Here is a 14,487-nt window from a genome sequence, read left to right on the forward strand (position 1 = left end):
CATGAACGACTTCCAGGAGGCATATGAGTCGTGGGCCGACGCAGACTTTCCAGAGTCAGACGAGAGTTGCGAGCACTTTACCAATTATGAATGTGGATTTTGTTTCGAATACCGGATGTACGGCATGACGAAATGCTGTGCGCATTCATGCCCCGGCGGGACACCTGATGGGTGGTTCTGCGAGGAGTGTGGGAATCTGAGGCACGAGGAATGTTTACATCCGACCGCTCGTGAAGAGGCGTGGATGTTTGGCTTTACATGTGAACCGTGCCGAATTAAGCTGTACTGTGCGGACGCCGACACGTGGCCATTGTGTGAGACGACAGTTCAACAGACGCCGCAACCGCGCCAGACGACGCAACCGCACCAGACGCCGCCGCAACAGACGCCGCCGCAACAGCCGCCACAACAGATGCTGCCACTCCAGATGCCGCCGCCGACGCCGCCTCCGGAAGTTCACCCATCCACAACTTCTTGGGACCAGACGACCACGAAAGCCGAGTGGACCTACTGTGCGGACGCCGACATGTTGCTCACAATGTCAAGGCTTGAGACAACAACACTCCCGATGCCGCTGCAACCCACGCAGCCGCAACCGACGCTACCACTCCAGACGCCGCCTCCGACGTCGCCGCCCCCAGCTGACCAGTGGATTGCTGGTGCGACATCGGGCAACATCGTCAGCGAGACAACACACTGCGAGACTGCCGAGTCAACGCCATACCATGCCGTGGTCATCACACCACCACCACCGACGCCGCCGCCCCCAACTGCCGTGAAGGCTCATAGTGGGCTGACGCGGTGCGAACCGGCCGTGCTGCCACGTCCACCAGAGGACAAAACAACACAAGATCACCTGGAGGAACTACCCCGACGGCGCCGCCCACGGGCGCTGAGAAAGCTGCTGGCACGGAACGGCATCGCAAAACGATTTTGCAACAATCTCAAGGGAATCAGCCACCTGTCGAGCCATTCACAGTCAACCCGGCGCCACCTACACCCGCCACACGTGCCGCTGAAGGCCCTGCCACACCGCCGCGGCCCGCCACGCGCACCACCTGGGGCACGCCGCCGCCTGACGCAGAAGGCGCCGACACACCACCGCCAGCTGCCACGCCCACCACCTGGGGCACGACGCCGCCTGCCACGTGCACCACCTGGGGCACGACGCCGCCTGCCACACGCACCACCTGAGGCATGCCGCTGCCTGATGCAGAAGGCGCCGACATACCACCACCACCTGCCACACGCAGCACCTGGGGCACGATGCCGCCTGCTACACGCACCACCTGGGGCATGCCGCCGCCTGACGCAGAAGGCGCCGACACACCACCGCCACCTGCCACGCGCACCACATGGGCCACGACGCCGCCTGCCACACGCACCACCTGGGGCATGCCGCCGCCTGATGCAGAAGGCGCCGACACACCACGGCCACCTGGCACGCGCACCACCTGGGGCACGATGCCGCCTGCCACACGCACCACCTGGGGCATGCTGCCGCCTGACGCAGAAGGCGCCGACACACCACCGCCACCTGCTACGCGCACCACCTGGGCCACGATGCCGCCTGCCACACGCACCACCTGGGGCATGCCGCCGCCTGACGCAGAAGGCGCCGACACACCACCGCCACCTGCCACGCGCACCACCTGGGCCACGACGCTGCCTGCCACACGCACCACCTGGGGCATGACGCCGCCTGATGCAGAAGGCGCCGACACACCACCGCCACCTGCCACGCGCACCACCTGGGCCACGACGCCGCCTGCCACACGCACCACCTGGGGCATGCCGCCGCCTTATGCAGAAGGCGCAGACACACCACCGCCACCTGGCACGCGCACCACCTGGGCCACGACGCCGCCTGCCACACGCACCACCTGGGTCACGATGCCGCCTGCCACACGCACCACCTGGGGCATGCCGCCGCCTGACGCGGAAGGCACCGCCACACCGCCGCCGCCGCCCTCCTCGGCCGCCCCCATGGCAGCAGGTATGGTCAGCGCGGACACCACGACGACGCCGGACACACCAGGTCAGTGCTCCAGTACAGCGACCCAATGCATCACGTCCATGCGGATAAATGAGTGGCGCTGCCGGACATAACGGCCTCGTCGGAGGGGGGGCATTTGACGTCGACCCAAGTGTCTCCCCGGCTCCTTCAGGCCGTTATGCCTCACCAGCGCCATCTCTTGAGTGTGTTGTGCAACGCAAGTGTCGGTGACGTGCGACATATGTTTCCTATACAGGATATGACTTATTATTTTATTATAAATATTATTTTGCTTTACGTTTTTGTATATTTTTATTATAATTAATTTTGTATTGAAGGGTTTTGTATTTTATAAGTTTTAATTGTTCACCGGGCGCCAAGGCTGCGGCTTCCGCCTGTGACCAATCAGCGTGTTCCGCGGGCTCGCGGAGAAGGGGGGAGACGCGGGCGCTCAGGCGCGGCAGGAGAGTGGGAGGGCAGTCGTCGCCAGGACTCGGCAGACAGCGGTCACGCGAGTGTCATCGCTCCGTGCTAGCGGGAGAGAGTCGTGGACGCGGCACGTGAGGCGACGGACGTCTTGAGGACGTCGCTCCGGGACGGTGAGGCAAGCGGGCGCGGTATTTGCAGAGCCACTAGACTTTTGCCGTGCGAAGACGTTTTCATATACTTTGCAGTCGAGCTTGTCGTTGAGTAGTTACGGTCGCGAGTTTTCGTTTTACTTTTCGCACACACGTGCTCTGTTGTCAATTCGGGCGAGTCGCGATTCTTTGTTTCATCCTGGTCATTCGCAGTCTTAGGTTCTGTGTTATTTTTCTTTTAATTTCTTTCTGGCCTGTGCAGATTACAGTCAGACAGACATCCTATCATGCGCGGGTCTTCAGGAGTATATTCTTTACCGTGGGAGTGATAGTCATCACGGGCGGGATGTCCCGTAATTTTCTTAACTGGATCAGTGTGCGGAACCGGGTTTCGACCCACCTCGAATTAGTCACAGGTGGAAACGTGGCAGCCCCATGTAAAGTGTTCGGAGTCTTGTGCATAAAAGACCATCAAACTTTATTAGAATTATTTTCATTTAATCCCTGGAGACTAAGTTCCTCGGCCACGCGGCCTGAACCCCCTCTCTACCGAACCCTGAGTAGCCGGCAGTACAGCAGCATTGTCAGGAACTAGTCGACCAGACCACGACAATGTGTCCTCAACACCTGAATTAGGGCCGGTGCTACGAACACGCCCGCGCGTGCAGAGTAGAGTAGGGAGGGCAGTGCATCGAATGGTGTGACGTAAATCACGGCCGGTTATGTTGTACGAAGCGCCCGGCTGGGTGTGGCAATGCGCAGCTGAGACATAGTGCACATGCATTTATAATTAAAATAATTAACTAAATTTTTGATGTATCAAATATTCTTTAATAATTAATTAAAGTAAATGTAAATGCTTTTGGTTCACAAAACTGGCCGGCATCATCTTCCCGCGCTCTGTCACTTTCCGCGGGAATTCGAGCAATCCCTGGCCGGGTTGCCAGGGAGAGTCGTCAGTCACCATCCAGCACTCACCAGGGCCGGCTGCTCCGCGCACGGGAAGCCTGCAATCTTCGCGCCAATTGCAGCATGTAGCTTCAATATATAACTTTCTAAATCGTTTTTCATCCGCTCCCCGGCTGGCCCTAAATCAACCGTACAACGTGTCGCGCGGCTCTTAATAAAATGTGTGTGACTCGACTACGAGTCATTGGAGTACTACGTAATTTCTATCGTTTCAATGTTAGTAATAGTTCCAGCCATCAGCCATGTTTAGTATATAATTTCAGTGTTACATCTAGGGCATTTATTAAGTGATTAAATAATTATTCTTCTGTTTCAACGTCCTGACTTTCACTTTCCGTAGTCGCTAGGTACGCCACGCGCCTTCATCGCCACCACTAGCCATCTCAGGTTAGCCTGCGACCCTCGGTGGGGTATCTCTAAGGAATTCCGCTAACCATAATTCAGTACCGCCATTCGAGGGCCGTGTTTGTCAGTTACATGAAGATGTACTGTACGAGGTGAAGTACTGTATCGTGTGACGTGTCAATAAAACCAGTTCTGTTTACGTGTGTTTTTAATAGTTACTGCGTTCTGGGAGGCCTAAACAGCCCAGGAAGTCCTTTGTCGATGCATCCCTGCCTGCAGCCACGAGGCAAAGTACCCTGCCCTCGAGTCGAAATCCTTGTTCACGTAATTTAAATGTAATAATTTTAAGACAGGCAGCGGGGACAGCGTCAGATTGTCGCCCAACTTGTGTGGCCAAAAACTCAACAGACTATTTCGACAAACAAACCACGAAAAAAAAAAAGTAGAAATTAGCAGACAAAGGGCTCGAGTAAGATACGGTGCAACAGTGCGCAACTTGGCAACACCCTGCAACTTGGCAACACCGCGCGACGGAGCGGCGCCATGCCGGCAAGATTAGCTGGGCCGAGACCAATCCAACCCCCGTCCCTCCGCTCTCCCCCCCCCCACTCACCACCCTCGCTCTCCACCCCCGCTCTCACCCCCGCGTCAGCTGTCAACAGACACGTCATGCAGCCATGCCACCACGGGCTCCCACGAGGCAGGAAGCGAGCGAGCATGGCAATGAACTCTGTTGGTGAGGGGAGGCGACCCCCCCTACCTGCTCGCGCCCTGCCATCGACAACCCCACCCGCCGCTCGGGTCGGACAGCCGCGAGCCAAGCACAGTGAAGCAAAAAGGTAATAAGTCACCACGAGTCTCTGATGATGAACGACTTCCAGGAGGCCTATGAGGCATGGGCAAGCGAGGGCTACCCATGCCCAGGGTACAACTGGGAGTACGAAGAACATGACGAGTGGGAGGATGACGACACGACAGCGTACACAGAGGGGACGGAAGTAATCCAGATGCCGCTACGACTGTACCACATGACACAGCACGCATCGCCGCTGCCACATTCGGCCAACCACCACGCCGCTGTCACTGCCATGATGCCGCTCGCGTCACGAACAATCGAGATGCCCGTCCGCAACTCGTCGTCTCCCCCGACGCAGTCGCAGCCCCCATTAGATGAGGAAGCTGCTGACGGAATTTGGCGTACGATCACTGACGAGTTAGTGACGCAGTCTTGGACCGGCGCGCCGCCACGGACGCAGACACCGCCACCGCCAATCATTGGCAGCCACTCGTCTGCCACCATCGGCGCGATGCCGCCCCCGCTATATGGAGTGGAGACACCAGGCTGAGAGACATCACCGCAGACGCAGGAAGCCATGCCCGTCCAGCCCCTGTGGTACAATTGGCACACTGGAACCGGGTGGACACATCAGGCCGGCGCAAAAACGCCGCCTCCGACGCCGACCCCAGTAGCCGCGCAGGTGCCAATCTAGCCAACAGAGACCAACAACAACACAGAATTGCACAGCAAAGTGGGCCGATATGTGAACTGGACGAAGTTGACACGCTTCACCGACACGCCACCTACAACACCACCAGTACTGCCGATGCTGCCTCCGACACCGACCCCACCATATGGGATTGTCCATTAATCATGTGAGGCTCGGTAGGGGGGGAGGGGGTCGGGAAAAATCACGAAATATCACAAGGGGGGAGGGGGTGTAGAGAGATATCACGTGTATTTATTTTTTCGCCCGATTTCTACTAAACCGAAAAGCGACACGTGACCTTGACTCGCCGTAGCCAGGCAACAATATCCCCGCCCGCCGCAACATGAACCACCCGGCTCGGCTTGCCAGTCGCCAGTAAGACTGTGATTTTGGCGCCGAATACATGCTTAAATCACATATAAGCCTTTCCTTTATTATTTCTATGCCAGTGAGATTAAACCTGCAACCTTAATGTGTGTCTGGACATTTTTATCACTGTGCTTAATTTTTCAGAATTAAATTATATTATACCCATATTTAAAGATAACAATCTGAAATTTTTAAAAATATTTTGTACAAAAAAATTACACGTGATTTATTAGGGGGGGGGGGGTTAGTCTGAAACCTCGCCACAAATCACTAGGGGGGAGGGGGTCTTAAAAATTTGCTAAAAAAAAACATCACATGATTAATGGACGACCCCTATGGGGTGGAGACGCCAAGCAGACAGACATGGCCGCAGACGGAGGAAGCCACACCCGTCCAGCCCCTGTGGTACAATTGTAACGAAAGGACCGGGTGGACAAGTCGGGCCGACCCAGACACGCCGCCCCCGACGCCGCCCCCTGTTGCCACACAGGTGGCAATCGATCTAACAGAGAAAGTCACAGGGAGATGCAGCCTGGCGGGCCACCACATCACGGATCACACGCAGCGCCACTGGGGATCAAATGCACCACCCCCGGCACCACAGATGACGTCGACCCCAGCCACTGAGAGAGGGACTGTCGCGACTGTGCATCTCAAAACAGCCACATCGCGACCCAGTCCGACAGACCACCAGGTGGCCAATCACACGCAGCGCCACTGCGGATCCAACGCACCACCTCCGGCACCACCAACTCAGAAGAGTCGCACCTGTGTTTCCGTACCATGTGCGTCTCTGCCTGAGGACGGGAGCAGATAGCAGTTCCCGAAACGTCGCTTGTTTCTGTTTAGGTAAAACTATTGTATTTGTTTGTTTTTTCGTTTTGTCATGTTTTTTGTCTCGCTTCAACTGTTGTGCTGAATTATTTTGGGTTTCAATATTTTTGTGTTGTCATCATTTGTGGGGATTTTTTCGTTCTCTTAGTACATTTTTCTTTGTTTTTTCTTTGTTTGCTGACCATATTCCTGTTTCGGAATATTTTGTGGTGTTCATATCCTTGTTGACAACAGCAATTGTTTGCTTAATTTTGTGTGTTTTTTGTATCTTTTTTTGAGTATTTTTATTTTTATTTTTATTTAGTTATTTTATTTATTAGTTTTTCTTCAACAGAAAAAGTTCTTAGCAATGGCGTATGTCCAAAAACTTACATCAAGTCATGCACTCCCATTGCACAAATCTTTTAAAGATAACACATGTCAAATACCTCTAAATTAACCAACTTTATTTTTGTAAATATTGTCTGTCATCTTGATTTAGGAAGCCTTAAGGTGGGTTTACGATTGAAAATTAAGAATTTATGACTTAAGACTTAGTCGTGTACTTACCATATGACTCTATGTAAACTAGTGGAATGGTTTATGATTGTCGTGTGTGAATTTTGACGGGTCGTGTGCGAACCATACGATGACTTAAGACTTAACAGAAATGGCTATATTTTATATTTTTCGTTAAGACTTAAGGTGGGTTTACGATTGATTTCCTTAAGTATTATAACTTAACATCGAGCACATGATTAAGTCAAAACTACATTTTGCAGTTTATGATTGACATAGAAGTCGTTAATTCCAACCAATCACTGCACAAAACACATGATCGGCCATTGTTCGATATGGAGAAGCAGGTTTGAAATAGGTTATTGACAAATGCGATAACTATCAAATTCTGTTGCATAAGAATGTTCACTCATGTCTAAATTAATTGTTAATTACAAATATACGAATTTCTAACCAAAAATACTGCCTCGCTCGGTCCAATACCAAGACATAAACTTCCGGCTGAAAGGTTCCGGTTTGTTGTGATTGGTCACTTCCCTTAAGTCTTAACGAAAAATGTAAAATATAACCATTTCTGTTAAGTATTAAGTCATCATATAGTTCGCACACGACCTGTCATAATTCACACATGACAATCATAAACCATTCCACTAGTTTACATAGTCTCATTTATGGTAAGTACACGACTAAGTCTTAATTCTTAATTCTTAATTTTCAATCGTAAACCCACCTTTAAGGGAAGCGACCAATCACAACAAACCGGAACCTTTCAACCGGAAGTTTATGTCTTATTATTGGACCGAGCGAGGCAGTATTTTGGGTTAGAATTCGTATATTTGTCATTTGTAATCATCATCCATTTTGAAAAATAGATATTCCATTTGTCAATAACCTATTTCAAACCTGCTTCTCCATTTCGAACAATGGCCAACCATGTGTTTTGTGCTGTGATTGGTTAGAATTAACGACTTCTATGTCAATCATCAACTGGAAAATGTAGTTTTGACTTAATCGTGTGCTCAATGTTAAGTTATAATTCTTAAGGATATCAATCGTAATCTCAGCTTTAAAGTTTGGATCTGGATGCCTAAAGGCTACTACAAATTAAAAACGCCTCTAAGAATGGAGTTTGATGGAATTTTCTTGCAAGTAGTTAAGGCTCCGTTTTCATTTTAGGGAGCATAAAAAATAAAGGGTAAGCTCTGCATATGGCCTGCAGTTTTCACATTTTATGACCAACATTTAGTTCATTCCGAAAAAAAAATTTATATATATCAATATATCGTGTTATTTTGGTCTTCTACGACTGTTCATCTATGGTACGCAAATTTAAACGAAATACAGGAAAAGAAAAAAAAAACTTTGCCCAGTGGTAAAATTGTGTAAATCTCCTACATGCAGGATAAAATGGACATTTTTTTATAAGGCATATATGGTTATCTTGCAGCCTGCATATAAGTCAGGTGTGCATGTTTCTTTATAAATTAAGGAGAACTTTTTAAACTTGTATTTGGGTTATTCGGTAATATATGTTATTTATCAAAGAATCTTTCAGCAGCTCTCCTTTTCAGTCGTATTGTTCATTTAACAATACTGGTGTAATTTTTATTGACGCGTGCTGTTTTCAGTACTATCCACTTTTTTCTACCGGCATCGCAGGGATGTACTATAAGATTTGTTTTACGTGCTGTTTTTTTTTTTATGCTCTCTAGGAGTTTTAAGAGTCTAATGAACCTAGTAGATCAGAAAGAGTTGGTAACCATCAATTGAGCTTAAAGAGCACCTTTTTTTTTAACCCTACACAAAAACAGACGTCTTGAAAAATACAATTACGAATTAAGATACTGCTTTGGCAGTGGTACTTAATATATACCACAAAACATGAAATCTTAATAAAATATGGTTGTATGTGTTTAAATAAAAGATCAAAAATAAGGAAATTCTTCACATAACCTGTAAGAAAATATACAAATGAAAATGCTTTATTCAACAATTATCAAATATAAATACACAATATTCATTGGTTATTGCTACATGATAAATAAGCTATCAATTGTATAAAAAATTACAATGCATTAAACATTAAAAACAACGCAGAAGTAGATGATTGCACCAAAACAACCAGTAGATGACCAGCTCTCAATGCTCTTCTTTGAGAGGATAGCATCGAAATCATGACCTGCTTGACCTGAGAACATCTTGCCCCCACAATTAGAGTGACCACCTGCAATTAGAGCAGCCACCTGCCATAACATACAAGGGCGTTAAAAGAGTTAAAAGGTCAAACAGAGACTAGGTTTGTAAGATGAGGGGGAAAAATGATAACCTTTATTTCACATAACAAATTATAATTGAGCGAAATTGATACCTGGAGTGCAGGGCTCATAACAGGTCACTTTTGCTACTAACAAGGGGAAGCTACGACGTTTGGATCATGGATTTTATTCAAACTTTGTACACTTATAATAGTCCAGCAGGTAATTATTGGACGTCGCAGCTTATTAGAATGGAAAAGAAAAAAATCAAAAAACATGGTTTTCACACACAATAAATGTCCCTGAATTTACCCTGAAGGGATAGTTTCTTAATTCTTATTAGTTTTTAAAAAAATAATAGTTTATAGCTTACATTACTATACCATCATCGGACGTTGCGGCTTCGTGGAATGGAAAGTAAATACCTAAAAACTGAAGATATGTTTTTCAAGTACTAGAAAAGTTCCTAAATTTACCCTGAAAACATGGGTTCTTAATTCCTACTGGTTAATGAAAAATAACAGTTTAAAGCTTACATTACAATACCTGTGTTTTCACACTGCCGCAATCAGTCATTGTTTACCCACTATCGTTCATTTCTTTGTTTAGCACAACTGTAGCCAATTTAAAATTTAAAATACAGTAATTATTCCATTTCATATATTGAAGTTCATCCCTGGATCCTGTGGTACATGATGCTTGCTGTTTTAATTCAGTACGTCGGAAGATCCTGTACATAAAAAAAATAGTCATGTAGTGAATTATGATCATAAATTGAATAAAAATAATTTTTTTTTTCAACCTACAATAATAATTCTTTCTTATTTCATAATTTCTTTTATGTGCAAGATCTTCCGAGGTACTGAACTAAAACAGCAACATCATGTACCACAGGCGCGTAGGAAGCAAATATTTAATGGGGGGGCAAAGGAGAGTATCATTATAAGTGGTGGATTTAACGAAGGGGGTGTCCGGGGGCTCTCCCCCGGTAGAAAAAAAAATTGTATTCTAAGGAGAAAAATGGTGCTTTTTAAGCATCTTTCGTACATAAAAATAGAATGTACTACTAGCAGAAATTTTAACTTTTTTTTACAACAAATTTACTTAAGGCTCGGCATCATAAAACAGTGTTCACTTTTCAGTTTTTGCCTCGTAGAATTCATTTTAAAGGCAATTTGTTGAATTTTCCCACTGCACAGAGTACATAAATTACAAGCACCTTCAAATTTAGTCCCCAGATATCATCAAGTTATCTAAAGCTGTAGAAAAGGCAAAGATGTATTTATAATTAAAAATATGTTTGACTAATTGCATCATAATTACATGACGGTGGTTGAAGATTAATATTTGTAGTGTGAGATAAAATATTTTGCCAACTATCTATAGCTATGGTTACATTTTCTTAATATGTGCTAACAAACAACTGCAATAATCAAAACAAGCTATAATCAAATATTTAAATGAGGATGAGCCTTGAGTAAACAATTTAACAAAGACGTCATTATCCCACTCATTGCCCACTCTTAAGTAAATTCATTTGAATATCAGAACCGGAAAACTCTTAATGTTACACACCTTTAATTAAATATTCTTAGATGATGCCAATATTCAGAATGTATTGACACAAGCATATGGTGTACCTAGTGTCCACTGAATATTAATTTAAAACGTGACAGAAAAACTGCTTTACCATTAATAAATCTGAAAATCTAAATATCTAATGATAAGTTATATGACAAAATAACACATTCAAATTGATAGTCAAATCTCAATATAACAAAAATGGGAATAGTGAGCCGTTCGACATATTATCATAGCATTTTTATGTTCCTCATAATTTAATTTACAATACATAAAAACATTTTCAAAATTCTCAGAATAATTTGTACGAACAATCCGTATTTTTTCATTGACAACTACACAGTTACTAGAAATGAAAATAAAAAATTAAAGATTGAAAAAAGCGTTTCGCAATAACACTCATATCATTTTATTCAGGAAAGTCGAAATTTTATTTTGGTATTAAAAATTAAAAAAGTCAATATTTTAATTTTTTTTACTGTCGGAATCCCTTTAAGAATAAGTTTAAAATGCGAACCCCACAGAATAGGCGAGTGAAGATGCTTAAAAATAACTCCAAATCTGCTTGATAAATTCTTGTTCAATGATTTGTAGATTCAAAGAAATTTTTTTATTACTTGATGGAATAATCACGAGCGACGAGCGGAAAAAAAATTATGTACCGACATACTAAACTTTAATGTTAAATAGGTATATTACATATGGTTTTCGGGATCATGTAAAAATTCGTCTCAGTCTAAACTGCTCAAAAGTAATACCTGAGTTAAAGGAATCTAACTCTTCTTTAGGATCTTTGTCTTCACAGGCATTACAGCCTAATGTGCACTGCTTTTTAGGCGGTGGTTGTGATGAACTGCAGGACTGTGCAGAACGGTTGTTGAAGAAAAAGTTGATGCTTTTCTGAGTCATTGTAAGCCGCAAAAATTAAAATACTGTTATAAATTTTCTCCTTAAACCCTAAATGTTTTTCATCACTGCCATTCCGCACTATTCACTCACGATACTACAGATAAATAAGTTTATTTTAAACAGTTCTGTAGTACGGCTCACAAATTTTCTTGGACTTAAAAGCAAGACGTACAGCTGTTGAATAATGACTGATGTGGAAAGCGCTCTGCACATCAGGTCGTTACCGTTAGGTAGAAACGAGGCGGGGTGAATGCAAGGGTCTGAAGGTCAGGTAGACAAGGGTGGACAAAAACGGAGCGTAAGCTACTGCAACGAGCGGAAACATTTACTGGTCTTATATCCCACAATAATATTTCCGCTATCAGCACTGTGAAACGTGAATATTTAGAAGAAAACAAGAACAGTTGCCGTATTTATTGTGCCTGTACTCTTATCGAAAAGTCTTAATTTATTTTAAGAATAAAGTAACGCACAGACAAGAAAATCCCACAAAACCGCTTAGCATTGCAATGAAGGCAATGCCTCTGTTCATCTGATGCAATGGCCGGGCAAAACCATCACTTTGCCCGGCCATGAAATGTTATGGCCGGGCAGTCACCTGGGTCGCCCCCCCGGTTCCTACGCGCCTGGGATCAAGCCAACAGGATCACGCCATCGGATCTTTTGACACACTGAACTAAAACAGCAAGCATCATGTACCAGAAGATCAAGCCAAGAGGATCTTCCCTTCAGGATCCAAGGATAAATTTATTACTCACAGAAAATGAACTACGTTAACAATTATTTAAATGAATTTCATTATTACAACACCCACAATGATTAAAGTTCTTGAAAAAAAATTTGAAAAACCCACACAGGTAAAAAACAATGAATGTCAGCAATTGCGTGAATTATTATGTTTTGTAATGTAAGCTGTAGACTGTTATTTTTCCACAAACCTTTAGGAATTAAGAAACTTTCCTTTTAGGGTTAATTCAGGAACGTCTCCAGTGTATGTAAAACATATATTCCTATTTATCACGGGTAAACAATGAATGGCAGCGGATGCGTAAAATCATAGGTATTGTAATGTTGGGTATAAAATTTTAATTTTTTCACAAACTGTTAAGAATTATGAAACCATCCTTTCTGATTAAATTTAGGGATGTTTATAGTGTGTGAAAACTATGTTTTCCAAATTTTTTCTTCCCGTTTTAAAAAGCTGTGACATCCAATAATTACCATCCATTAGGACAACATATTGTGCAAGTAGTAAGATGTACTACTTGGGCGTTTTTAAAAAATTCGCAAGAGAAGTTTTACGGGTTGAATATATACCGGTGGTTGTGACCATAAGCTTGAGATATTGCATTAGATGGATGTTAGTTGTTTACCTGTCAATAATTATAAATATAATATTTGTTGTAATAATAAACATTTTTGAACAGACAAAAAATTGGAAATTCAATTTTCATGAAAATACATGTATTTTTTTCATTATACAGGTCCGGCAAAAAGATATCCCATATTTCAAAAGGCAGATACAAACAAACGAAGAAAGATACAGAAAAAATACTTTTAATTGTGAACAACAAATACTATGCCATTTCAAATTACTTGGTTTTAAACATTGTCAGATAAATGGCGTCCTCCATTGTTGACACATTGACGAAGCCTTTCCTGGAAGTTGTCCATAGTTCGTTGTGTCATTTCCGGTGGAATGGCAGCCACTTCCTGGGTGATTGCTTCCTTAAGTGCTTGCAGTGTTGTGGGACATGTTTATAAACTTGCGCCTTTAAATGTCCCCAAAGAAAAAAGTCACAAGGTGATAAATCAGGCGATCTCGGGGGCCAGGCGATGTCTCCTCGCAAAGAGAGAAGACGTCCAGGAAACACCTCTCTCAAAATTGCTAGAGATCGCCGCGAAGTGTGAGCTGTGGCGCCATCTTGTTGGAACCAGACTTCTCCCTCTGCATGGTCTCTAAGAAACTGGTTTAACTTAGGTTGGAGGAAGGTCTCAATAATGTGACAGTAGCAATTCAAATTAACCGTTTCTGTAAGCCCATCTTCTTCAAAAAAATACGGACCCCACACACCGAATTCTGCAACGGCGCACCAAACTATCACTCGAGGGCTGTGAAGTGGTCATTTGTGAAGTTCCTGTGGGTTTTCTGCTGCCCAGTAGCGGAAATTTTGTTTGTTTACAGTACCTGACAAGTGGAAGTGGGCCTCATCAGATGAAATCAACACAGCACCAGGGGGAATGTTCTGAAGAATGTCCTCACACACAGCTCTACGAGTTTCAAAATCTCTCTCACTTAATTCTTGGGAAACCATCATTTTGTATGGGTACATGTGAAGATCTCTGTGCAGGATTCTTCTTACACTCCGATCAGACAATCCTAGGGCAGCTGCCTGTGCTGAACGCTTTGGAGATTGCTGGATGGATGCTCGAACACGTGCCACATTTTCCGACGTTGTAACAGTCCGAGGTCGGCCAGGCGATTTTTTTTTCAGTGCAGAACCTCTTGCTCTAAAGTTTGATACCCAAACGAGAATAGTTTTTCTATCCGGAACAGAATCATGTCGGCCAAGTTCGAACCGAATGCGAAATGCTCGCTGAGTATTAATCACAGAACTTATGTTACGAATAAACTCCTCCACAACAAACGCACAATGTTCACCACG

At 44.8% G+C, this 14,487-nt stretch overlaps 1 protein-coding gene across 1 annotated transcript; it reads right to left on the reverse strand.

The window, feature by feature from the left end:
• Nucleotides 1-953: 953 nt before the first annotated feature.
• On the reverse strand, nt 954-1,988 carry LOC134528967 (circumsporozoite protein-like). Its single transcript, XM_063362635.1, has 2 exons — nt 1,835-1,988; nt 954-1,768 (listed from the first exon to the last, which is right to left on the reverse strand). The coding sequence occupies exons 1-2, from the start codon at nt 1,986-1,988 to the stop codon at nt 954-956; spliced, it is 969 nt and encodes a 322-aa protein (XP_063218705.1).
• Between the last annotated feature and the right edge of the window lie 12,499 nt (nt 1,989-14,487).

The sequence above is a fragment of the Bacillus rossius genome, chromosome 2, assembly GCF_032445375.1.
Source record: "Bacillus rossius redtenbacheri isolate Brsri chromosome 2, Brsri_v3, whole genome shotgun sequence".
In the NCBI taxonomy this organism is placed as follows: Eukaryota; Metazoa; Arthropoda; class Insecta; order Phasmatodea; family Bacillidae; genus Bacillus; species Bacillus rossius.

Bases quoted from the DNA above. Each gene is read 5' to 3' on its own strand.
- LOC134528967 (XM_063362635.1), bottom strand. From the start codon at position 1,988: ATGGGGGCGGCCGAGGAGGGCGGCGGCGGCGGTGTGGCGGTGCCTTCC. The intron at 1,769-1,834 runs GTGGCGGTGGTG...TGCGTGTGGCAG, and splicing joins CCAGGTGGTGCGCGTGCCAG to GCGGCGTCGTGGCCCAGGTG.